This window comes from Papaver somniferum, chromosome 10, assembly GCF_003573695.1.
Source record: "Papaver somniferum cultivar HN1 chromosome 10, ASM357369v1, whole genome shotgun sequence".
Lineage (NCBI taxonomy): Eukaryota > Viridiplantae > Streptophyta > Magnoliopsida > Ranunculales > Papaveraceae > Papaver > Papaver somniferum.
Window position 1 is genome coordinate 8,081,977 of NC_039367.1, and position 27,606 is coordinate 8,109,582.

The window sequence follows — 27,606 nt, forward strand, 5'->3', positions numbered from 1 at the left end:
ATATCAAAGTTCTGAAAAATCAGATATACTCTACTAGTTAGCCTTCATCTGGCCTCTCAAGATTGTTACAAGCCCCGTTAGCTACCATACTCTCTAAAGGACAAGACATTAAAAGTCTATTGAAAGTTTGAAACAATTTAACTTCTTTTGCAAGTGGGTTCAAATGTTGTTGAAAATGGTGCAAGTGTAATTATCTCGCGAAGGGTTAAAGCCTGGAATTCCGGCCATGGTTAAGTACGTAAATTCAACACCACCAGCAGAAAAAAGAAAAGAAAAGAGGCTATAGAACGGTAAAATGAGTTTTGAGCCAAAGTAGTGATCACATATTTCAAGGCATTTCTTTATCACCAGAATACAGGATACAATTCTCATGGACTAATAGCAAAATAATGCAAATCAAAGTGCAATTAGTTGGCTGATGCAAATGCAAGTATGCATTAAAATCTTGCCATAATCTGTCACATTTATCACATTGGAAACTAACAAACATCAAAAACTGAATAAAGGGGTATTTACTTTGTGACGTTGTAAGCTAACATATCATGGCATGAACCGAAGAAAAAACTACTTTATCTGTAAAACTGTGTCTGGTTATAGTGATAAAACACCCCCTACTTCGTTGATTACTTCCTATACTTTAATCAGCATCATAAAAAGAAGAAAAAACACCCCAGCAGATCAATTCTCATAAAAGGGACTATGAACAAACAAACACCGAGTAATGCACATGAAATAGGTAGATCCCAGGATAATGATGTGGTGAGGAATCGAAGCAAAATCTTGATTCTTTTTAACTTTTTTTATTAATGGACAACAACCATCCTCAGGAGGATGCTGCAATGCCAAACCTAACGATGTAAAGAAAAGCTGCAGAACACTTGCACACCATGGAAAGAAGATCCTGACATGTTGCTGCAAAAGTATTACCAAAAAAAATGTTATAATACAGCTCAATAAGTACCGGTTATCAAGAGGTTTTTAGAAAAAAAAAAAGTAATTAAGTTCAGATTGTTACCATGCTTTAAGACTTGATATCAATTTCCTCAGGAGCCAATGATAGTTGCACTAAATAACACATTATTTTAATCAAGAAATACAAACAAGTAGGAGTGTGATTAAAATACAAACAAGTAGGAGTGATGTATGTATATTGTAACCTTTATATATTATTTACCTTCTCCGGCCTCAGCATCACAGGTGGTTAATAGTGCAGAGAAGCTGGAAAGCAAGGATCCACAAAAGTTTCCAGAGTCTATGCTGAGTAATTGGGAGCATGTGTTCAGTCCAATCTCTGGAGAAACACCAACTGGTTGAATTTTAGGAATACAAGCTGCATATTATGGCATCTTTGGAGAATAAGTGGCAGCTGGTGAAAGTTCAGCACTGTCTGTTGCAACTGGTGGCAGCTCCAATAAACGAGTCGTTTCTAGAGGATTCATAAAATAGTCGGTGGGATGAGCATTCAGAGGGTTCTCTTCACTTATTCTGCAGAAAGAATACAAAAAATGAGCATTGGTAATTCTATTTAATGTTCGACATATTTGCAGAATTGATAATTCATGAGAAGATAAAGAAACGTGAAAGGTTCTTAAATGCTTTTAACCTGTAACAAGGTCCATTTGAAGAGACAAACTCATAGTCGGACGAGATTTCTGACCGTAAATCAGTTTCTGAATTCCCAATCATATTCTTGTTTGTCAAACTCTCCTGATGGACAGGAAATGTCAATCAAAAGAAAAGTAAGAAAGACTATTGAAGTACATGTGAGGGTTGTGTATCATCTCTGAGACAAGAAAAATTTACAGATCAGAACCTGTTCTATAAATGCAGGTGGTGATGGTTGCACTCTTATGAAATCCATAAACACTTGAGCATCACTTGCTACTCTAAATCGCATAGCAAACTTCTGCATCTGGAAAATTCAAATAACAAGTATTTTTAACTGATTTGGACGGCATAATAATAAATGAAATATAGTTTCTGAAACGCAAGTTGTAACATGTAAGATACATTACCATAAGGCCGAAATTCATACACTAGAACTAATAAACCAGATAAACCAACATCCCAACTCTCTGACCGTTTAATATAACCACTATCAGCAGTTGTAAGGTTTAATATAACCAGCCGTTATCAAACGAAATCAACATTAATTCTATATAACTGAGCACTACGACCACTAATACCCATGTTTATTCCCTACCACAGAAGAGGGAGTAAGAGCTATGTATCTCAAGAAAGCATATGTGAAAGAATTTTAATATCACACCAGATCTTTATAAAATATCATGGATCAGTTTTGGAAGCTTGCCTGGCTGTCGCAGTCTCTGTAGCTTGCAAATATAACTCTACTTCCTCTAGGAGGGCACTCTATGTCACATGATACCTGAGGCCATGAGAAATGCAAATTGCACACAAAATGATGTTCCTGTATCAAGTAACAAAACATTAGCACAATCCTGAACATAACCTACTTGAAAAGTATAGATTACTAAATCTTCTACTAAACCACCCCCAACACGCTAGAGTAGGAATAACATTTGAACCAAATTAGGGCCTGTTTGGTACAGTTTTGAAAATCAGTTTTCAAAAATAGTTTTCCACTGTTTTAAAAACATACCCTTTTTTCCTTGTTTTCATTTTCTAAAATTTGTTTGGTAAACTGTTTTTGAAAACAAGGAAAACCAACTAAATCGGATCAAATGTAAAGATTCGTCTAAGAGATAGTGATATTAGCCATGACTCACTTGCAGTCATTCCCCATCTCTTACTTTGTTCTGAAAAGAAGAAAAGAATAAAGAAAAGAAAAAAAGAGAAAACACAGAAAACAATAATTTGTTGTTTTCATTTTTTTGTTTTTAAAAACAGAAAACAGATAGAAAACATTTTCTGAAAATGTCCTTACCAAACGCGTTTTCTCCTGTTTTCCGTTTTCTCTGTTTTTGAAAACTATACCAAACATGACCTAAGGTTCGGGAGTTTTTAACTTCCTAAGCGAGACCCTGAATAACATCGCACTACATTGTAAGATGGAATCAACTAATTGAAAGCAGATTTGCTCAAACTATAAATACTGACACGTCGGATCAAGAAATCAAGATTAAAACCTTAAACACAAACTCTAAACCCAAATGGCTGAAAAATCAAACATAAAAAGCTTTCACTAGATGAACAAAGTAAAGTATAACCAAGCAGATCGTCTTCATCCACGAAAGATGAAAAAGAAAACCTAAAACTAGTACATCGCTTCAGAAAGAAGGTAAATAATGTTTCCCATCTCAACCAAAATTTATACCACAGATAATCAGCTAAATAAATAATCCGAAGAGTAAAAATGGAATAAAAAATTTAGTTTACTTAAAACGATATTATCTTGGAGATAAACAACAAGGATAGTATCGAAATTTGAAGGATCGTGTATGAGATTAACTGAAGCAAGTAAAGCTGAAGACAACCAAGTTCCACCACAAAGAAATCTATGTTTAGGTAATATTTTGAGATTTGTTGAAGATAATGATGATTTTGGGAAATTGAAGAATCTTGCATACTCAACTTCCCATCCATACTTAAGGTGGTCGTTTTCCACTACTCTTACCAGTTGTGACTGATTCCTTTCTTCCATCTCACTCTCTCATGTTGGAGAAAATGAGTTTATTTGTTGGTTTAATGGTCTTGGTTTGGATTTGATCTTGTGACATATGAGTCACCAAGGATGCTTGCTCATTTTCTTACGAGTGAATGAAAGAGGACCTTTAGTTCCACATTGGATATACTAGAGGTAAATGTCATCCATATATGTTGAGTATCTTAGTTACCAATATGGATGGGCGGGCACGAGCGGGAAGACAATATTTTGTTCTCGCTAAGGCTTTGGGATTAGGGCTCGGGCTTGTGTCTGCGTCGTGGATGTATGTCAATCAAGGTTTATTTTTTTTGGTCAAAATTATTTTGAATTATCTTAAAGAATTTAAAATAATTTTTTGATTATCTATTAATTGATTTGCTTAACTTGGGCTTATGACTTGGGAGAAAATTATTTACTTATCAAAATGAGTTTTATAACTTATGTCAACATTATGACAGAAAATTTCCTAAATGTTTTTAATTAATTCTTGTCATAGTTTGTGACTTAATTTTTCCTTAATTAATGCACTGAATTAACTCTCCTTTTTGTTTATAAAAGAAAATGAATTTCTCATTTGCAAAGTGTGTCCAGAAGAGATATTATCCTCTTCTTTTCGTCTCTCTCCCTCTGTGTGGTTTTTATTCTTTGTGCCATTGCTGTTGAGTTTGTATGAGTGGGAAAGTATTGTAGTGCTAACAATATTTGCAACGGGAAGTTTTATCCTGGATACGACTTGACCACAGGGTATAGGCATCACTCATTCTTGAGGCGTACCGGTCAACTATCGTGTTAAGGACAGCGTGTTGAACAAGTGACTTTGTTCTATGTTTGTTGCTTCCATTAAGTGTTTAATTAAGCGTTTGAGAAATTTATTTCTAACATCTTCTTTGAGTATTTTATTGTTACAGGTTGCAACAATCTTAACACGATAGTCTTTTTTATCTATAACAATGGGTAAGAACGATGTTCATGGGTCTGCAAAATTTTCTGGGGATCTCATCCGTTTTGTCAAACCGATCACTACCATTATAAACGATATAAGTATCAATAATTTTTGTTTATTTGATTTTTCATTGTCTTTAATTATTGCACTCAACAATCATGGATGTTATTTGTGGAGTGAAAAAGCAAAAAATGAACTTTTTGGGTCAGTCGTAGAGTTTCGAGTTTATCTCTTAACCTAAAAAGAATTTTGATAAACCCTTTTGGCATAATGTATTAGACATCTTGATAGTTACCCACGTAAAATTTCAGAATTTTTGGAGTTGTAAAAGTATTTTTTCGATATTTTACAAAACAGTGAAATGTTCCTGAAAAATTCTGACGAGCAGAAATTTGTTGTTGACAATATTAGTTTTTATGGGGTAACCATGAGTTTTTTGAAATGGTGGTTCAAACGAAGTTTGTAAATCGAGATGTTATCTTCGAAATTCATATTTTATTTTCTGATTCGTAATTGTGATTTGTGAATAAAGGTTCCATCTACAAGGGACATGGCTAATAGGCGCATGTAGCTGAAAATAAATCTTCCAAAAATGACAAAGGTGAGAACATCGAATGCATTACTATGCATAGATCTTGTAAGAAAGGTATGTTTTGTAGACCTAAATCTAACATTACTTTAATTAAGGGTTATTATTATGTTTGTAAAATTCCTGGTCAAATGAAAGTAATTGTAGAAAACGTAAAACCTTAATAAGTAGAAAGTTAATGCTATTTTAGTTGAAAAAAACTAGTACGAGTTCGGTGGCATGATGTCAGAAGTTATTTTAATAACCAATGTGAGATATTTGTGGGTGGATTTTGGAGCCAACAAGCATTTTTATTGAAACATAGACCTGTTCACCTTCTATCATAGGATAGAGGATGTCGAGAAACTCTATGTGAGTAACTCATTTGCGACAGAGGTTGCATAAAAGAGAAAGGTCATTTGCGACAGAGGTTGCATAAAAGAGAAAGGTCGAGCAGCAGCTCATATTTGTAATATTCTCACGTTGAATGAAGTTTTCATGTTCTGGGCATATGAAAGAATCTTGTATCTTATTCTGTTGTAGATGATGAAAGATTTAAGATTTTAATTGATTCTAGAAAACTTGTTGTAACTAAGGGGAGTGATTTTTTACGCAATGGTTAATTAACTTGGGGTCCATATAAGCTTAACGAAAAATCTGATGAAGTAAACATAGTTGATTCGTGTGCTTTCTTTTGTGTGTTTGAATGTTTTGCATGATAGACTTGTAAATGTAAATTATAAGTCAATGCATAAACTAGCTAATGTAGGCTGCATACCCAAATTTAGTTTGGAATAGGAACACAAATGTGAAATATGCGTAGAATCAAGTATGCTAGAAAACCTTTTAGCAAAAATGTTCATAGAAATTCTAAATCCTTAGAATTAATTCAGTCAGACCTAGTTGACATGAAATCGGTTCAAACTAGAAGTGGTAAGAAATGGTTTGTTACTTTTATAGATGTCTGTACGAGGTATTGCCATTTATATTTGCTTAGAGGTAAGGATGATGCCTTAACAGCCTTTAAGATATATAAACTAGAAGTTGAAAACCAATTAAATGATACCATTAAAACAGTTAGCTCTGACCGTGGTGGTGAGTATAAAATTCTTATAGGAGATTTTTGTATATAAACTGGCTTAATACACGAAGTTAGCCCTCCTTATTTACCTCAGTCTAATGGTGTAGTTGAACGTAAGAACCGTACCATTAAGAAGATGATTAATGCCATGTTAATTAGTTCAGGATTACCTTCGAACTTGTGGGGGAAAGTGGTCCTCTCAGCCTGCTATATCCTGAATAGAGTACCCTTTAAAGGATCAGATAAAACTCCAAATGATTTGTGGAAAGGTAGACAACCTTCTTTTGCATACTTCAAAGTGTGGGGGTATTTGGCTAAGGTTCACATTCCTAAACCTAAAGAACCAATATAGGACCCAAAACTGTTGATTGTGTCTTCATAGGGTATCCTGAGCATACTTCTGCATATAGATTTATGGTTGTGAGTTCTGAAATTTCTGAAATTGGTGTGAATACTTTTATGGAGTCTAGGGATGCTGTGTTTTTTGAGAATGTTTTTACTTTGAAAACTGACTTTCGTAAGAGAAATGTTGATCCCCTAGATGTTCCTTCAACCAGTCAGACTTTACCTTTAGAGGAAGACGAAGTAGAAATTGAGCCTGTGAGAAGTAAAAGGCCTAGAACCAAAACCTTCTTTGAAGATGACTTCGTAACTTTAGTCGAGACTGATCCTCATACTTATAGAGAGGCCATGACTTCTTCTGAAGCTCCATGGTGTAAAAATTCTGTTATTAGTGAAATGGAATCCATTGAAGAGAATGTTTCATGGGAGATAGTAGATTTACCTCCAGGGTGTAATCCCATAGGATGTAAATGGATCTTCAGGAGGAAACGTAACTTAGATGGAACTATTCAAAAATACAAGGCTAGATTAGTAGCTAAAGGCTATAACAACATGAAAGTGTAGATTTCTTTGATACCTACTCACCCGTTATGGGAATTACTTCCATTAGGATGCTAATTGCTATAGCTGCGGTTCATAACCTAGAGGTACATCAAATGGATGTAAAGACAACTTTTCTAAATGGTGAATTAGAAGAAGAAATTTACATGGAACAACCTGAGGGCTTTGTAGTGAAAGGTTGTGAAAACAAGGTTTGTAAAATGAAAAAATCTCTGTATGGATTGAAACAAGCACCTAAACAATGGCATGAAAATTTGATCATGTAATGTTTTCTAGTGGTTTTAAAATCAATGAATCTGACAAGTGTGTCTACACTAAACTTGTGATTGATGCCTGTGTGATTGTATGCTTGTATGTTGATGATATGATTATACTTGGTACAAACATGGATGTAATTAATTCCACTAAGAGCATGCTAAATGAGAAATTTGACATGAAAAACTTAAACCCCGCAGATGTAATCTTAGGGATGAAAATTAGAAGAAATTCTAACGGTTATGGTCTTAGTCAATCTCATTATGTTGAATATGTGCTTAGAAAATTCAATCATTTTGATTGTAAGCCTGCTTATACTCCGTACGATCCTTGTTGTAGACTCAAAAAGAATAAGGGTAATAGAGTGTCACAACTTGAATACTCACGGGTTATAGGAAGTCTGATGTATTTTATAAACTGTATTAGGCCAGACATTGCCTATATTGTGAGTAAGTTAAGTAGAAATACTTATAGTCCAGAGCAAGAGAATTGGGATGCACTTAGTAGAGTATTACGGTACCTAAAATACTCTATTACCTTTTGTTTGGTTTATGAAAGGTATCTTGTTGTTCTTGAGGGATTTTGTGATGTAAACTGGATAGTTGACTCAAATGAGTCTAAGTCTACGAGTGGATATGTTTTCACTCTAGCAGGAGTGTTTGTTTTGGAATATTTCAAAACAGACATATTATGCTCAATTTATTATGGAATCTGAGAGTTTGCGCTAGATAAAGCACGAGAGGGGGCCGAGTGCCTAAGATGCTTTTTACAAGATATTCCTCTCTGGCATAGGCCTGTGCCAGGTATATCTATACATTGTGTTATCCAAGCTATATTAGCTAAAGCTAAAAATAACTAATCTCAATCGGCATTATTTCCATTGATTGGATAAAGTCCAAGGAGAATATCGCGCAACCTTTGATGAAAGGTTTGTCCTAAGAGATAGTTAGTCATGCATCGAGGGGGATGGGGCTTAGTCTCATCAAATAAACTTGCCATGAAGGATACTCAACCTTGCTGACTGGAGATCCCAAGATCAAGGTTTTGAATGAGACAACTAATTTGTGGTGGGTCAAAGTAAACACTATCAGAGAATTTCATTCTTTGTCCCTTCCCTATGGTGTAGACGTGATAGTGTGACTGCATGTGAAGGACGACTTTAATTAAGTCTTAATGAGTTCTATAGTTTCAATTTAAGATTGAAGTGGGGTGTAGCAGTAAACACTCTTGATAGAACTCTCCTATCTGAATGTGGAAGTGGGTCGCTTCCTATGAGAATAAAGATGATTCTCTAGAGCATTTTGAAAAACGGGATTTGTACAGGGCCAAAAAGGACACAACGGCACGAACTTGACAGCACCTAGAGAAATATCACGCGTGGTTATTATCGCGGATTACACCAAACGATGGCAGTTCAATACATCGCGTTCACTGTCCATCAAGTAGTTCCCACAATTTCTCACTAAGCAAAGGTTCAAGACCTCATGGACACCTCTTTCCTAAGTGGTATTTCTCGCTTTCCGTTTTCTGATTTTTATCGGTATTTCATTCATGTGGGGGATTGTTGGAGAAAATGAGTTTATTTGTTGGTTTAATAGTCTTGGTTTGGAATTTATCTTTTGACATATGAGTCACCAAGGATGCTTGCTCATTTTCTTATGAGTGAATGAAAGAGGACCTTTAGTTCCACATTGGATATACTAGAGGTAAATGTCCTCCATATATGTTGAGTATCTTAGTTACCAATATAGATGGGCGGGTACGAACGGGAAGACAATATGTGTTCTCGCTAAGGTTTTGGGCTTAGGGCTCGGGCTTGTGCCTGCGCCATGGATGTATGTCAATCAAGGTTTATTTCTTTTGGTCAAAATTATTTTGAATTACCTTAAAGAATTTAAAATAAAATTTTGATTATCTATTAATTGATTTGCTTAACTTGAGGCTTAACTTGGCGCTTATGACTTGGGAGAAAATTATTTACTTACCAAAATGAGTTTTATAACTTATGTCAACAATATGATAGAATATTTCCTAAATGTTTTTAATTAATTCCTATCATAATTTGTGACTTAACTTTTCCTTAACTAATGCACTGAATTAACTCTCCTTTTTGCCTATAAAAGAAAATGAATTTCTCATTTGTAAAGTGTGTCCAGAAGAGATACTATCCTCTTCTTTTCGTCTCTCTCCCTCTGTGTGGTTTTTATTCTTTGTACCATTGTTGTTGAGTTCGTATGAGTGGGCAAGTATTGTAGTGCTAACAATATTTGCAACGGGCAGTTTTATCCTGGATACGACTTGACCACGGGGCATAGGCATCACTCATTCTTGAGGCGTACCGGTCAATTATCGTGTTAAGGACAGCGTGTTGAACACGTGACTCTGTCCTCTGTTTGCTGATTTCATTAAATGTTTAATTAAGCGTTTCAGAAATTTATTTCTAACATCTTATTTGAGTTTACAGGTTGCAACATCTCCTTCTGGAACTTCACTTTACTATTTCTTTCTCCTAGGTTTATTAGTTGTTTGGTAAGAATTACTACTATTATTAAATTTATTATTGTCAAGGAGGATTTCCTACGTGTTGGACTAAGAGGGGATTCGTTTTATAGATGAGGGGTATTTTGTCATTCTTTAATAAATAAATGGAAATAGGGATGGAAGCCTTGGCAGGAACATTACCCGCTGATTAACTTTTCTAAGTGTGTAAAAAGTAATAAAAAAATTGTTGTATGATGAAAAAGAGATCAAAATTGTAGTATATAAATAGTGCTTCAGTAAGTAGAAATCTGAGACTCTGTATTTTTACCCAGTGGAATGGGAGACTTGGGAAGTATTTCATTTCATATGAGGATTCGTGCCAAACTTATGCAGTTCAGCAATGGTTATTCGAAAAGGAATCTTGGGAGTTGTAATTCATAGCTAAGAAAGACTTTAAAGATACAGTTTGTGTGAGGTGTAAGAACGAGGGGGCCCATAGTAGCAGGCAGTACTTCCTCTGTTTGACTTTCTGCTTTGCTCGGTCTGAAACTCGATAGAGGGGGGAATGGTCTGATCAAATTGACACTGAGCTCCTATCCTATGGTTTGCTGCCGACCTATACACCAGATACAGATTACATGCTTCCGATTGGACACGATAAGCACCTGCAGTTGACTTCTTTATTGAACTGATGAACACTAGTTGGAAACAATTGCATCTTGGTCCATAATGTGTTTGCTGAACGAAAGATTATCTCAAAACTCAAATACAGCTAATTCCTGGTGTTTTTCTCAAACCAGAAACAGAAATTTCATCTTTCACTTTCTTCACTTTATCCCATTTCTCTTTTGCAGCATATATGTTAGAAAGCATAACTCTATATGCAGTTTTGCCCGGATCAATCTCTGAAAGCATATCAGCTATAATTCTGCCAAATTATGAATTCCCATGAACTACACAACACGATAATAAAGCACCCAGAACTCCTGAATCAGGTGGCACTTTCATTTTCTTAATCAAATCATAAGCTTATTGCAGTTCTCCAGCCAACCCTAAGAGCTTCACCATATATATATAGTGTTCAATTCTAGGTGTGACACCGAAATCTTCTTCCATTCTTCGAAAAATTTCCCTGCCATCCCTAATGAGAAATATCAGAGAAGATAAGAAGCAGAAAAAGTATTTTTGTTATTGAATGAATTGTTAAAGACCACACAGGCTGTCTGAGAGTATTTATTTGTTTTATCATTACATGACTGACTTGTCTGTAAGGTCAACATAACTTTGGCTTGACAAGATTTGACTTGACTGAATGTTATACTTAACACCCCCCTCAAGTTGATACTGACATTCACAGAATTCAACTTGAAAGACTCAAAAAATAACAACAACTGAAAATTTAAAACATAACAGAAGAATGAAGAGCAAGTCCAGAAAACAAAGCAGCTTCATTGTCAGAGGAGAGTTCTTCTTCATCAGCAATACATGAAGAATTCTGACACTCAGATACATCAACAGCAGCACTTGACGTATCTCCCAACAGTTGTTGAAGTAAAGAAGTAAAAGTAGGTGAGCACAACCCTTTTGTGAATAAGTCTGCAATCTGACTTTCAAAAGGAACATGTTGAATCTTCACAAAACCTTTATCAACCAAATCCCTTACTACATGATACTAAACTTCTATATGCTTGGCCCTGGAATGAAAAACAGGATTAGAAGCCAAGGAAATAGCTGAAGTGTTATCACATAACATTTGCATTGGAAGATGAACTGAGATTTGCAATTCCTTAAACACATTAGATAGCCATTCTAACTCAGATGCAGTAACAAATAAACATTTATATTCTGCTTCAACAGAAGACCTAGAAACAGTGGGTTGTTTCTTACTAGACCATGAAATGAGAGAACTTCCCAGAAATATAGCATAACCAGATGTAGACCTTCTTGTATCTGGGTATCCAGCCTAATCAGAATTTGTATAAGCTCTTACTGTGGAGATATCACCTTTGTGTAGAGTAATTCCAACTCCAACGGTAACCTTCAAATATCTCAAAATTCTTTTAACTGAATGATAATGAACATCAGTTGGTGCATGCCTGAATTGTGACACATAGTTAACTCCAAAAGCAATATCTGGTCTAGTATTTGTTAAATACTGAAGACTACCTACTATTGTCCTATATTCAGCTGCATTTTCCAACAAAACACCATCATGGATAGAAGCTCTGGATTCCTTAACTACAGGTGTAGAACAAGGTTTACAGTCAAGCATATTTGCCTTTTTAGGTAATTCTAAAGTATATTTCTTTTGTGTAAGAACCAAAGAATTTTCATTTTTGTGAGCTTCAATACCCAAAAAATAACTCAGATCCCCTAATTGTTTCATAGCAAACTCAACACTTAAAGCTTGAACTAGCTTATCCATAGCAACATCAGAATTCTCAGTAAGAATAATATCATCAACATATAAAAGAAGTATCATCATTTCAGAGGAAGAAGTATAGATGAACATTGAATAATCACACACTGATCTTGTAAAACCAAATTTAACCAAAAAATTACTAAACCTCTCAAACCAAGCTCTTGGTACTTGTTTGAGACCATATAAACTTTTCTTTAAGTGAGAAACAAAATCTGGAAATTCAGGATCCACAAAACCTTGTGGTTGAGCCATGTAAACAGCTTCATTTAAGTATCCATGCGAAAACGCATTTGATACATCTAACTGTTTTATTTTCCAGTTTAGTGAAACAGCTAAAACCAATACAATTCTCACTGTAGTAGATTTAACTACATGACTAAAGGTTTCTCCATAATCAACACCATCTTGTTGATTATAACCTAAAGCCACTAATCTGGATTTGAATCTATCAACTTTGCCATCTGCTTTAAGCTTAATCCTATATACCCATTTGCAAACTAAAATTTTCATGTGAGGTTCTGGTTTAACTAATTCCCAAGTGTCATTATCCTTTAAAGCAGTATGATCCTCTTTCATTGAGACTTGCCACTGAGGAATCTTGATTGCACTCTTAAAGGTTTTTGGTTCAGATGGAATATCTAACAAAGACGAAAAAGCAACTGGAAGAGGATGTTTAACAGTACAATGCATGACATGATCTGGAAAAGTTTTTGGTTTTACAACACCTCTCATAGATCTTGTGACAATGGAACTAGAAGGAGCAGAAGGAGAAGTTAAATCAGTAATAATAGGAGATGAAGACAAATCAGAAATTGCAGGAATTGTAGATGAAGAAGTACTAGAATGACAAGAATCAGATGAATAATAAAATTCTTGTTCTGAAAAGATTACATTTCTTGAAATATGCAGTTTTCTTGAAATTGGATCATAACACTTATACCCTTTGTGTAAGGGACTGTAACCTATAAACATACATTTGACTGACTTAGGAGAAAGTTTATCTGATTTTGAATGACCCAAAAAAGGATAACATACAGTGCCAAAAACCTTAAGAAAACTATAATCAGGTAAAACAGAATGAAGAACTTCAAAAGGAGATTTATTGTGAAGAATTGGAGTTGGTGTTATGTTAATTAGATATGTTGTAGTTAATAAAGCATCACACCAAAAATGTTTAGGACAGAAAGAATTAAAAAGTAAAGTATTGCCCATTTCAGTTATATGTCGATGCTTTCTCTCAGCAAGACCATTTTGCTGAGGAGTATTGGGACAAGAAATTCTGATGTTAATGTCATTTGAAGTAAGAAAAGTACCCAAAGCACCTTTTACAAGTTCACTAGCACCGTCTGTTTGAAAAGATTGTATCTTTGTAGAAACAAATTTTCAGTTAAGTTTTTGAAATGGATAAAACACTTTAAAACATCAGTTTTCAGTTCCATTGGATATATCCAATGAAACCTACTATAATCATCAATGAATAATATGTAGTATTTAAAACCTTGTAAAAAAAGAACTGGTGAGGGTCCCCATTCATCATAATGAATCAATGATAAAGGATTAAGAGCATGAGAATGAGATAAATGAAAAGGTAACCTTTTACTTTTGGCAATTTGACAAGAATGACATAAAGATGGAGAGGATTTTAAATAATTAACAATAATGTGTTTAGATGAATGAAGTTGTTTAACAATATTATCAGAAGGATGACCTAATCTACAATGCCAAAGTTCTTGAGAACCATGTAATGCAGAAAAAGCATGATGAAAGTTTTGAGAAGAAATAGGATATAAATTGTTAACCATTCTACGTTTTTCTAAGTGTGCATCCGTGGACAAGTCTCTTATTTCATATCCTGTAGGGTCTAGCTTAAAGTAACACTTGTTATCTGATGTAAACTGACCCACTGACAACAAGTTATGTTTCATCTCAGGAACATGAAGAACATTCTGTAACTGAAAACTAGCATTTGAAGTATACAAACTAGAATTACCAGTCAGAGAAATAGGTAATGACTTACCATTGCCAATTTTAACTGAGTCCTTTCCCTTGTAGGAGGAAGTATTCTGCAACAATGAAGCATCACTGTCATGTGAGCTGAAGCCCCAGAGTCTTATAGCCATAAATTAGAGCTTGAAGGATCATCATTAATATGAATTGAATTAGTATGTTGACTTGAAAAAGCTTGTGGTGTAGTAGAAGTAGAATTCCCAATTGCTGATTGTGAAGGCTCAGAAACACTAACAAAACCAGAATTTGATGGAGGATAATATCGAAAATGGCACCTAATGCCCTTTCTTTCTGCAAATTTGGCAATCAACTTGTGATAAATCAAACCTCCTAGATCCACCAGTTGATGTAGAACTACTTCCTGGATCATAATTTCCTTGAATATTAGAAAAACTACTTCCATATTGTCCACTTTTATTCCCATTACCTCTTCCATAAGGAAAATTTGAACCATTCTTCTTCTTGCCACCATTAGCATTATAACTATTCCCTGAATTAGAATTACCATTTCTTGCATATAAGCCGGAATTATGTTGACTATCATAAATTCCAGTAGTATCACGGTCTTGATCAAATAACCACTGCTCATGGGTAAGTAGTCTTGCTTTCAACTCACTAAAAGTATAAGGATTATCTTTATTTTGAGCTGAGATAATAAAAGTATCATACTCTCTACCCAAACCATTCAAAACATGCATTATAAGATCAGAATCATTAACTTTCTCTCCAATGGCAGCTAGGGAATCTGTTATGGACTTAATTTTCTGTAAATACACTAGAATGTTTAAATTTCCTCTCTTGATTCCAAACAATTGTGCTCTCAACATATTCTTTCTTGCTCTATATTGAGTTTGAAAACAGGACTCAAGAAATTCCCATATTTCTCTTGATGTAGTTAGACTAAGAACATCCCCAGAAATTGTAGATGTGAATGTAGCTTTTAGACAACTAACAACAAATCGATCCATCTTTCTCCATTGAACCCATTTTGGGTTTAAACTAAGAACACCATTAATCATAATTTTCTCCTATGGCATTGGAATCTCTCCATTAACATGACCATACAAATGAGTTGTAATCAAGATAGACTCAAATTGGTCGCACCATAAAATAAAATTTGTATTATCTGACTTAAGAGAAACAAAGTTAGTGATGTTGGTGAAAGGAAGTGTAAAATTACCATTATCAGACGTTGATGCAGCGGAAGACATTGATACAATTGAAACTTCTGGTACTAGATTGATACGATTGCTTCTTCTAACCATAAAATTGCAACTCCCTGATTAAAGAATTAGAATCTTGAAGATCTTGATGTAAAACTTGTTATGAAAAACTGTATATGAATGATTAATCTGTGAAAGATTAAGATCTTAATCAGCTGTAAACGATTATTGTAAAAGATTTTGAGCTGGTTTGTAAAAAATTCAGGGTTTGGATCTCAACCCATCTGATACCATGAGAAATATCAGAGAAGATAAGAAGCAGAAAAAGTATTTTTGTTATTGAATGAATTGTTAAAGACCACACAGGCTGTCTGAGAGTATTTATTTGTTTTATCATTACATAACTGACTTGTCTGTAAGGTCAACATAACTTTGACTTGATAAAATTTGACTTGACTGAATGCTATACTTAACACCTAACCAATCCCCCATGACTGCAATTACTAAGAAGAGCTGAAAAAGTTGAAAGATCAGGTTTGAATCCTTTTTCCACCATCTCTTGAAACACTAAAAAAGCTTCTGAAATTAGTCCATTTGAACCAAGACCTGAAATTATAGAGTTATATGTGACAACGTTCCTTTCGTGCATTATCTCAAAAACTCTAACACCGAACATGGAAGCCCCACATTTTGTGTACATATCAATGAATGAAGATGCAACTTTAACATCGGATTCAAACCCATGGCGAAAAACAAAACTATGGATTTGTCTACCAGGTTCAACCATCGCCAACTTTGAGGAATCTCCCAACACACTAGCAATTAAAGTAGGATCGGCTCTTTCACCTTCCAAAATCATTTCTCTGAATAAAAACAATGCTTCTTCCGAGTTACCAGTTTGAGAAAGTCCAGTTATCAAAGATGACCATTGAACTATATCAGGATCCGGTAAGCCGCTAAAGGTTTTATAAGCTGAATCCAAGCAACTGCACCTCGAATACATACTCACAATCGAAGAAGCTACATGAGAATTTGAATCCAACCCATTTTTCAAACATAAACAATGAATTCCCCGACAGATTCCTAATAATTGTGGATCATTAACACCCGAAATTAAACCAACAAAATTCTGCCCATCTGGGTCTTTTCCCATTTTCCTCATCTCACTAAACAATTTTAAGCTTTCACACCAAAGCCTCCCATACCCATAACCTGCAATCATGGAATTCCAAAGAACTAAATCCGGCTTGCATATTCCATCAAATACTGTGTGAGCTATATCAATAAGTGCTAGTTTCGAATAACCACTAACCAGTGCACTACTCGTGACCGAATCAAACTCTAAACCTGACACAATAACTCCACCATGAGCAATTCTCAATCCGAAAGGATCCGTTCTCTCAGTACACGCGCGTATGATGCAAGCATAAGTGTAATTATCGGGTGGTGTACATGAGCAGCGCGTATGTGTGAAGAGATAGAAAGCATCCTTGAATTTGTGTTCTTGAGCGTAAGCTCTGATCATGGAATTTCATAGATAAACACTTCCGTCAGGAGTTTCATCGAACAGCTTACGGGCAGAATGAAGATCATGATTAATGGAATATAATCGGGTTATTTTTGTTGCAAAAAATGGATCAGACGAAAGATTTAGTCTGACGATTAAGGCGTAACTGTTTCGATACGGAAAGAGTTTGACGAGATTGTGTGAGTTCGTGGAGGAGAGATGATAATTGGAAACCCATTTTTCTTTATACTGCAACTCTGCAAGCACTTGTAGTGAATCTCAATCTTGACAGTGTTTTGCTGATTTCGGATAGAGTTGCACGAATGAAACCCCTAGACAAACAGAGACTGGGATATTCCTCTAGCTCATTATTGATTAGAAAGGCTAATCAAACCCCGACTGTCAATTTGGACTACAAGTTGAATATTAAGGAAATAGCTTTGAAAGCAGTGTATAACTGCAGTTACTACACCAGGATACCCTATTTTGGGTTTGGCTAACCAAATAAGAATGTAGAAATTAGAATAGAAAAACAATCCAGTTCTTTTATGCTTCTTTTTTCTTATGGCACAAAATTGCTATGTAATAATGGCGCAGGAGTGGACTCGGCATGATCCTACAAATTTAACGATGGCTTGGGAGATCAAAATACATAATTTTAACATAGTTAAGCAATTGAATGAGGCTGATGCATCTACAACCTTGTTGCTGTCTCTTCCAGTTGGAAGAAAAAGAGCATATCTAGATAATAATGAATCAGTAATCCACCCAATGTCAGGCAAGTAGTATATCATTCAAAGGTTGATGAAGTTCATGGTATCTCCTCCTGCATTACAAGATTCTACGCCCTGGATGCAATTTAATCATTTACCAAATCTTTTCTCGACTACAATATACTCCCAATGCAATAATTCTTCTGTACACTTCATATATAACCCTGAAATATCACAAATGGAAGTAAACTATGTTTAAGTTTGTACTTAAGTAAACAAATACCTCAACAATTAGGTTCTGAAACTTACCTTAATTTATAGACTAGGCTTGTTCCTTGCTTCTAAAAGAGAAAGACACAACCCAGAGAAAAGAAAAGGATTTGCTACTTCTTGATTCCCAGTTTATGTATATACTGGAAAAAGGGAATACCTCAACTCAATTAGACTCTCCTGAAGCTGCAACAAAGTAATCTCGAATAGTTTTTCTTTTCAAGGATGAAGGTGGGTTGAGGACAGAAGTTGGGCTCGTCAATGCAGCTTCTGGAGTTTTCTCCATCTCTATGTCTTCCTTAATTAGGAAGGCTGATGAAAACTTTTTCATGGAAGATTCAGGTGTAGTAATTTCAGGCATTTTAATCTTCTTATTAGGCGAGCTTAAATCTCCAACCAAGACATCTTGGTGACAGGAGTTGCTGTCAGCTTTTGTTAGCTCAGTTTGATCTTCATCCCTGAACAGCTTCCTACAATCCGTTCTTGGTATAGCCATTACTCTCTTCCTTATGCATGTTGGGGAATTTTTACTAGAGTACCCTTTCTGTATGTTCCAGACACGGACCTGTCAAATGAAAATAGATCAGATGAATAACAATGATATGCAAAGGAAGTAGTACATATATAGATAGTTTTCCCGTAGCTGTTGCATCTTTATATCGTTTTCCTATTTATCATGATGTTAGTCTACAAATTCTTACTGTGAAATCATCTGAAGCAGTTGCAATCTTTCCTATCTCAGATGGGCACCTGTAAAACAAAACAAAAAAAGGGAAATTAGAGAAACTGGCATCTACATGGTATCGTATGAGTGAAACGCCAGCTCTGCCAGCTGTGCGAGTTACATACCAATCTACTGCTGTAACTTCTCCTTCATGACCTTCTAGTATTATTGGATCTGCTTCAGGGTTTTTCAGCTAAAGATAACAGATTTTGTTAAGACTATATCCAAAAAATAAGCCCTGGAGAAGAAGCAAATCATGTAGGGATCATGCATTACCTGCCAAATGTAGGCATTATGATCACTTGACCCACTCAGAACATAAGCTCCATCTGGGCTAATTGCTGACTGCAATTGTGTACAAATTAGATTGTAAGACAAGATCAAAACCTTGAATGAAACCAAACATTGAATAAACATAGGAAGGTTACCTTTACATAAAATGACTCGAATTGACTGCCAGAGAAAGTATTAACAGGACCCTTGTCAAGCTGTAGCATATTGTAGACATAAATTCTGCTCGAACCAAAAAAGAATTATCCATTAGATTTGCTTTAAAGCACACTTATATCAGCAAATGATACTAACAGTTTAACAATGCAGAAGAGTTTCCATGCTCGTCGTCATGTAAGTGAAGATGGCATGAAACATCAAATGAGAAGATCATTTTAAAGATACCTATTGTCCATGCAAGAAGCTGAGAGGAATACTCCATTGGAATCCTGGGTAAGGGAAGATATTCCGTGTAAAACTTTTTCCTGAAAATAGAGTAATTGAATGAAGCTCAAACTGCACAAGGGACATATCGGATGCTTTAAAATCCTACTATAGAATATACGTAACACACTAACAGTTAATAGAATGAGTTAGTTAAATCAAATCAGCGGGTTTTAAAATCTTTCCATTGGCGTGCTTTGTGCCAACAGGTAAAAGCAGTTCAATGTGAACTTGAGCATCTATTAAAATTGGAATGTAAAGGAGTGTGTCAATTAATTATAATAACCACCCTGTGATATGTTAATATAAATTAAACAACTAGGTTCAAGTTCAACTGACCTTTTCACTTGACGAAGCTGGTTTTGGGTGTGCCTGGGTGATGTGGGTTTTCAGGCTGCGTGTATCCCAGAATTTTACAACACTGATATGATAAGACATTCAAAAAGAAGCAATTATTGACGAGGTACAAATAGCAAGCAACGTCAAGCTTAGATTGAGAAGTATCTGATGGGTTTTGAACAAACCTGTCCACTGCCCCTGCAGTTGCAATAGAGTTCTCATCTTTGAGATAAATAACAGAAGTTATACTCTTGGAAGCGGCCTGTCAGAACTAACAATTGATTGTGGATATCAAAGCAATTAACTGTTCACAAAGAGAAAAATAGATTTAGTTAGGAACAAACCTTGCCATGCCTAACCCGCTTTCCTTGAACTGAAGTGTGAGCCTCTTTGACTACAGAAGTTGGGCTGCAGTGGAGAAATGCATGGATCAGAAATCAACAAGGATCAAAAAGAAAAAAACAATTGAGATAACAAATGATTACATTAAGGAGGTTTCTCCTTGATCACTTATGTGGCTACGTTTGCATCTCAAATCCCACTGAGCAAATGATCCGTCTCTTGAACCAGATACAATAAGATCTGACAAAAATTAACAAACTCTGGAGCAATTAGACATCCCAAGTCTTTCACAAGGATTAAAATATCTCAAACGAGCATTTACTTACCAGGATTAGATGGGTGGGCACATACTGACTTTACACTTCCTGTATGACCAGTCAAAACACCAATGCAGACCCTTTTTTCCACATTCCAAATCTTTATCTACATACCCAAAATTTATACAATACATTAGTTCAGTTCTATAAGAAGGTTTAGTCATACATACATCTCATAAACGTAAGCTGTTCAACCCTTTCTTTATCAAGCAAACACATATAGCCGAATCAGCATAATTAAAAATCATTTAACTTACCTTTTGATCTCCTGAAGCTGTCAAAATGCGAGTGTCATCCTGTAAAGAGATAGAAGTTGTAGGTTCAGCGGGTGATTAAGAAAATCCTAATCTAACATAATCTCACTCTAACATAACCATCAGCTCCTGGCGAACACAACTTCGAGACAGAAGGCTGACAGGTTGACGCAGAAATGAAATATGATTACCAATCAAATCATGGAAATACCTTAGTCCAGCATAAATCGAAGATTGCATTATCATGAGCTTCCCATTCGCATACCCTAGCTTCCACTGAAACACACATAGAACAAAACCCAAATTCCCAATTTCAGCAAACACAACAAAAGCCGTTAAATGTTAGCTACATAGAAGACAAACAGATATAGAGACAGTAATCAAACCTGCTTTCTCTCGGCAGTTAGTAAAAGATGGGAGTCTTTGACGAGTATCAAACAAGCTAACACATCCATCTTCATCGGTAACAGCAAGTAAATGAGAATTTCCATTTGTCTGAAATATTAGGTATTTCAAAATTGGGGTTATACAAATCATCCCGAAAATGAAAACAAAAAACAATAAGATTGAAAGGGTTTAATATGCAAAACATTTCCAAATAAATCCGTCAAAATTTATGACCATAACTTTACCTTAGAATATGAAAGCGCTAATGGTGGATTAGAGATTCCACTGTGTTCAATAGATAGTACTCCAGCACCTCCAAAACTAGCTGAATCTGATGATAAATTACCTAGATATGGTCTTTTATTTACTGCATTAATGAATTGATAAAGTTAAGATTAAAAGCTAGATCTAAAATCAAATAGAACACACGCACAGAGAGAGAGGGAGAGGGTAGGTACCTCTGAATCCATTGAGTTCTCTGGTTTTGATTTCACGGAAGAAGGAAGGAGGGGTTGAGCTTGAGGTCTCCATTACCAGTGTTGAAGAGAGAGAGAATATCTGAGGAGTTGAGTTGGGTCTTGGACTCTTGGGAAGTGATTTTGCTTTTATTTTTATTTTGTTTTAGTTTTAATATTGGCGCCAAAATGGGGATAAGGCGGGAGAGAAGGGAAACGAAATTCAGAAGTTAATGACGGTGGAGGGAGGGAGAGAAGAAGTGGAAAGTCAAATGTTTTCTATATAGTACGTTTTTAGGTCTTTAGAGGCCCACGGTATCAGTCGGTTTCTTACACTAGGGATAGGGAGTGCCGAGTGTGTTTGGCTCGTAAAGACGATCGTTTGTATATCTTCGAACGCTTCAAACAACCTCGTTAGAGTTTACCCGAAGCACCACTTCACCAAAACTATAACTCTGATCAGGTGGCAGGAGGCTCATAGTTTGTTTGGCTACATGCTAAAAGGTTATTTTTGTCAAAATTTGAGAAGGTTTTTACCTATTTCTCATTCCTTTACAATTTCTAAAGTGAATATATCTTCTAAGAGCATTTCCAATGGATCCTACGTGGTCGTTATAGATAGACATCCTTTTTAAATGTAAACTCAAAAATTCCCTACGATTTAGGATTTTGGGAAAAATTATCTCCAATGATAGATGTTCTATAATCCATTAAGATTTATCTAATTGGTTGAAATATATTTTTTGCTTTTATTTTTTATTTTCTATTGATTTAATTTTTTGCTTTTATTTTTTATTTTGATTGGTTAAAACATATGATTAGGATTTATCACATCCTCTAAAAGAGCCTATGAAACCAGATGATGGATTAGAGGGTGTCTTAATAACTAACTCACCACGTCATCCTTACATTTTCTTTCACATCTCCGTTTGAGAAGATTTTTTCATAAAAAGTGTAAAAATCCTAGGTGGCCTAGAATTTAGGAATTTGTGGAGCTCCCGTTGGAGAGGCTCTAATTCTAGTTTTCTCTATTTACTACCTATACAAGTCAAATTAACTTTGACTATGATTATTATCACGTTTATTTATCTTTTTCATCACTAAGGCCTCTTTTTATGCACATGTCAGACAGCTAATTTTGCCACTTTAGCACCCATTATGGGTATGCCAAAGCGCCAAACATATATGGCTATGTGCCAGGAATAGCAGTTAGGCATACACGATGGAGTCTCTAACGGGCGATGTTGTGACCATCGCTAGATGGTCATTCCAGCGCCAACGATGGTCAAGCTGCCGCTCGCTCAAAACATCATCGCTCATCAGTTTCCTCATCCAACGACTAAAATTTCCCCCGTCTATAAATACTCAATTTTTATTTGAGCACTGCTCGGTCGAACTCACAAGCATTTCTATCTCAAGCTTGTCTGTCAAGTTTAGTTGTCAAAACTATAAGTCTTGATTTCTAGTCTACTTATAGCTATGTCTCGGATTATGATAGAATGTGTAGTTTAGCTTTAGACTTCACGGTGTTCATTGATTGAAGACGAAGAACTACTAAGGGGAGCTTGTGAAACTTCATCAACAAAAGGTATGTGGAGACTTGAACTCATCTATCACTCAGCAGTCTATTTCTATTCTATCTCCTATTGAGACAAAAGTCGTATAGCTATGTAGGCTTTACTTTATACACATTTGATATTTCGAGCTGAGTTTAACTCGCTTAGATATTTCTCGAAATATGGGTTGGTAAGCTTTCCCTTTAACCAAGTTCATCTTTTATTCTTGACGAAAGTCAAAAGATGATCATGTGAAAATTGCCTGGTAACATCTTATATGATTTGTGTGAGACAGTCATTTGATGTAGACTCGGAATGTTTCGTATTGATCGTTTGATCACTTGAAAATTGCTCTGAAGCTAATAGTTTGTGTGAGACAGTTATTCTCGTCTTTTAAGAATGTTTCAATGATTAAAATGGGAGTTTAGAACGATTAACCATTGATTGGATATGTCACAGTATGCGTACTTGTATGCTAACTGTTGCAAGTATATTCCAAGTCCGTGAATTTAGTATGAATACCCGTATGCGTAGTGATTCAACAGTTGAAGTATGGGAACTATAGTATGCGTACCCATATGCGTACTGATTTCAACTGAGTTCGGTCATGAACGATAGTATGCGTACTTGTTCGCATACTGGCGAACAAGACCAGGTCCAGGAACTTAGGTATGCGTACCGTTTGTGTACCTGGGTAGGTTAAGTTCTAAAACCGGTTAAGTATGTTTACATGCTCATGAACAAATACATTTATATATAATAAGGAATGCAATCTTTGCAAACCATGGCTACAATGTTCATGAATTGATTCGAGTGAATAAAAACCGATTTTGCTTCAATTGTGTCTTGTATATTTTTACGAAAATATAAACAATTGAACAACTCTATAACTAGTTTCGTTAGAGTCATTTGAACTAGTTGTGACTAAGATGAATAAAGTTGATATGAAAGTGTTCATATGGCTAACTTCAGTTAACTGTTGTTGAGCCAACTAAGTGTACACATTTAGGTACGGTTACCCATATCTAAATGAAGGTACATTTCATTCGTGTGCAACAAACTAAGACAATATAACGGTTGAAAGATATTAGCTAGAATCTAATCAGGTTTTCATCTAACGATGAATATTGAATGCTTTGTTACCAAGGTAACATTGATTGCAAACCCTGATTTGAAGACTATATAAGGGAGTACTCTAGCAACTGGGAAACCTAATCCACACACCTGTTGTATGATACTAGTTGCGACTAGAGACGATTCTCCTTTAACCTAGGTTTTTCTAAAACCATTATAGGTTAACGACTTAAAGACTTCATTGGGATTCTGAAGCCAGACCCAACTATTTTTTATGTAATTGCGTGTTCGATCTTACTTTGTTTCTATCATATTGAGTATTATCTTCTCTAAGATTTTCTCGAGATTTAATCTCCGATAGGTAAGATAAAAAGTAATCACAAACCTCTTCGTATCATTCTTTGTGATTCCATAATATCTTGTTCCCTTACCATACGGTTAAGATTATTGTGAGGTGATTGATATTACTAGGCTGTTCTTCGGGAATATAAGTCTGGTGTGTCAAGTAGTTCTTTTTCACCTTGATTTATCAAAAGACGGAACAAAACTCGTATGTATTTTTGTGGGAGACATATTTATCTATTCAATAGACTTTTTTGTGTGAGACAGATTTGTTTATCATGTCTGTGACATTAGGTCAGAGCAACTCTTAGTTGTGGGTGAGATCAGCTAAGGGAATCAAATGCGCAGAGTCCTGCTGGGATTCAGAGGTGTAAGGAGCGTGATTGTACCTTGATAAGTGTGAGATTGGTTAGGGCTCAACTACATTCCAGTCTGAAGTTAACTTGTAGTAGGCTAGAGTCTGTAGCGGCTTAATACAGCGTGGTTTTCAAATCTAGACTAGGTCCCGGGGTTTTTCTACATTTGCGTTTTCCTCGTTAACAAAATTCTGGTGTCTGTGTAATTTCTTTTCTGCATTATATTTTCTATATAATTGAAAGATTACAGGTTGTGCGTAGTTCAATCAATTAGATAATCCAACCTTTGCTTGTTGATATAAATTGATTGACACTTGAACATTGGTCTTTGGTACCATTCAAGTTGTTTCTCATAATAATCAGGCTCGCGGATTTCTATCTGTTTGATTTGCTGATTACATTGAGAAACGGAGATATAACTCTTGGATGTATTTTCATTGATTGAGTCTGACTGTCTAGTTGATTCACTTAGAAATATATTAGAGTTAGTTCATACAAATTACCTAAACGAAATATTGGGTGTGGTTGTCAGACCACCGCTTTTTCAAATTCAAACTCATTTCAACTCAAACCACCTCAACCTCAAAATCGTTTCAACATGCCTAGTGGTCTCATAACCGAAGTGGCTAGTGCTCCCTTCACTCTAGAAGAAGATGCTTCTCTAATTCGATGTTGGATTTCAGTGGCAAGCGATAGAGATTTCAATTCAGAGATTTTTAACTTACGGGACACTGTGTTTCAAAGGTTTATGACGTTAAGTCGTGTAAATTCAAGAATAACAAATGAGTGTCTTCAAAATCGTTATTGTTTCATCAATAACAATGTGCGAAAGTACGCAAAGATTATATGGATGATAAAAGGGGATCATCCTGGGTTGTCAACTGAAGAACTAAAAATTAGATCCCATACCAAATTTGCTGAAGATAACAAAAGATGGTTTAGTCATGACGAATGTTACGAACTCTACAAGGTTCACGTGTAAGGATTCAATTTTCATTAAGTATTGTGTTATGCAATTAAAGTTAATTTTTAATGAAATATAAAACTAGTTAAGGTTTGAACATTAATCTAAAAGATAGTTTTCATTAATTTAAACAAAAAGATTACATTAGAAATATTTAAACTATATTACGTCCATAAACTACTCATTTCCCTTATCATTTCCTCCCGGACCAAAGATCCAATTGCACGCGCTCTCTGGATCAAGAGTGTTGGTCAACATATCAGTCATTAAACCGGTTTGAGACTGACTTGGTGGTTGAGTCTCATCAGAATCATCATAATCTTGATAGACATACGAAGATTTTCCCAATCAGAATTTAGGTTTTGTAGCCTAGTTTTTTTTCTAAGGTATCACCTTCGAATACGGTTCCTAAGATATCCCAAGCATTTATAGACTTAGTGAACGAAGTCACATAGTGCTGAAAATCTTGGATTATAGCGTGAATAATAGCATTTAACCCGTCAGAATTATGTGATGTGTGTCGTAGGTGCACAAATTAATTTAATGATTTTCTACTTTACTAATGAATAATATAGCAGTAAATAAGATTTGTTCCCACGAAGAGCAGAGAGTTTTAATTGTCAAAAGTGTCACAATGGGAGTTTTTTTTTTAAATTTTATCGCTAAATAAATAATAAATCAATGAAAAGTAATTAAGATTGTAAGCAATGGAAAGAAATATGATCAGGGAATCCTTCTTCGTTACCAAACAGTCATCAAAGTAGCATGTTCATTTATTCTTTATCATTCACAGATTATCACCAACCATAGGATAGTAGGTACATTTAGCTATCCCAAAATTCCTTATATCAATGGAAAACAGGTACGCTTAGTCTCCAAATTCTATCTGTCTAAACCACCTTGAGGTACGCTTACAAGATGTAATTCAGTCGAATTCCTTAGGGGTTTGTGAACTTAGGTTTGATCCTAGCAGTTAAATTCAGTACGCCCGGTACACTTACTAGGATTGTTTTTACTTGCGATTGCTCCACAGAATCCCTATGCAAGGTTTCGCAATTTCTACTTGTGTAAGAGTTATTCAACAATTAAGGATATCCCAACTCATTACTAGCATTAGATTTACTAACAAATTGACTTAGTTGGCCACCTAAAAAATTTATCAATCAATCATAAAATTATTATAGTAAAAACACACGATAATCATACGAATAATTATGACTAGATTTATATGCTAAATTGAATCACGAAATAGATCTAAGAATTCATCCCCAATCACTAAGAAGTTTAGCTACTCATGGGATTAGTGAAACCCATGAGATACGTATGATAAAATGGAAAATAAATAGTTACGGTGATGAAAATATCTTTAAACCCTAGCTTTTATTCTTTATGTTCTTCTCTCTAAAACTTGATTAAATATCCCTGTAGAAATTGTAGAAATATCTCTATTATAGGTCTCCCAAAAATAGAAGTGCCCGTGCACAAAATCCCGTGTCGAGTGGTTACGAAGACTTGCCAAAAAACCACCTCAAAACTCACATATGGAGTTGGTCGTGTCAAGAAAATGGCTAGACAGCAAGTGGGCTGAAAAGGCCAAGCCCATCTCGTCATTGGCTTGTCAGTTCCGTGGAACTGATAGCCTATTCTTTGCACTCCCTATGTGATTCCGCAGACACTCACCTAACCGTGATTTAATTTTTTTTCCCTGGATTTTCTTTTTACTCCGCCAGAATCACGATCACTAAAGCCACCGTGAGTTTTTAAACTTCCTGGACTTTTTAAGTTCCAACATCCAACTTTCCAAAGAATTTTTTAAGTTCCAACATCATGGATACTGCATTCTT

The 27,606-nt window shown here is 35.3% G+C and overlaps 4 protein-coding genes across 4 annotated transcripts; all 4 read right to left on the bottom strand.

The window, feature by feature from the left end:
* Nucleotides 1-345: 345 nt before the first annotated feature.
* Nucleotides 346-2,449, bottom strand: LOC113315307 (protein POOR HOMOLOGOUS SYNAPSIS 1-like). The gene is made up of 5 exons (XM_026563601.1): nt 2,312-2,449; nt 1,814-1,912; nt 1,604-1,707; nt 1,016-1,485; nt 346-912 (listed from the first exon to the last, which is right to left on the bottom strand). Exons 1-4 carry the CDS (start codon nt 2,447-2,449, stop codon nt 1,338-1,340), a joined length of 489 nt encoding a protein of 162 aa, XP_026419386.1. The 3' UTR covers nt 346-912; nt 1,016-1,337.
* A 12,111-nt stretch (nt 2,450-14,560) lies between these two features.
* Nucleotides 14,561-15,253, bottom strand: LOC113315308. Its single transcript, XM_026563602.1, has one exon. It carries the CDS (start codon nt 15,251-15,253, stop codon nt 14,561-14,563), a length of 693 nt encoding a protein of 230 aa, XP_026419387.1.
* Nucleotides 15,254-15,917: 664 nt separating this feature from the next.
* On the bottom strand, nt 15,918-16,973 carry LOC113315309 (putative pentatricopeptide repeat-containing protein At1g64310). Its single transcript, XM_026563603.1, has one exon. The coding sequence runs from the start codon at nt 16,971-16,973 to the stop codon at nt 15,918-15,920; it is 1,056 nt and encodes a 351-aa protein (XP_026419388.1).
* A 613-nt stretch (nt 16,974-17,586) lies between these two features.
* LOC113319071 (denticleless protein homolog) lies at nt 17,587-21,580 on the bottom strand. The gene is made up of 17 exons (XM_026567367.1): nt 21,474-21,580; nt 21,261-21,382; nt 21,015-21,123; nt 20,840-20,904; nt 20,632-20,670; nt 20,384-20,480; nt 20,201-20,297; nt 20,060-20,123; nt 19,901-19,977; nt 19,716-19,797; nt 19,338-19,417; nt 19,091-19,175; nt 18,939-19,007; nt 18,788-18,855; nt 18,640-18,688; nt 17,978-18,503; nt 17,587-17,892 (listed from the first exon to the last, which is right to left on the bottom strand). Exons 1-16 carry the CDS (start codon nt 21,544-21,546, stop codon nt 18,105-18,107), a joined length of 1,575 nt encoding a protein of 524 aa, XP_026423152.1. The 5' UTR covers nt 21,547-21,580; the 3' UTR covers nt 17,587-17,892; nt 17,978-18,104.
* Nucleotides 21,581-27,606: the final 6,026 nt, after the last annotated feature.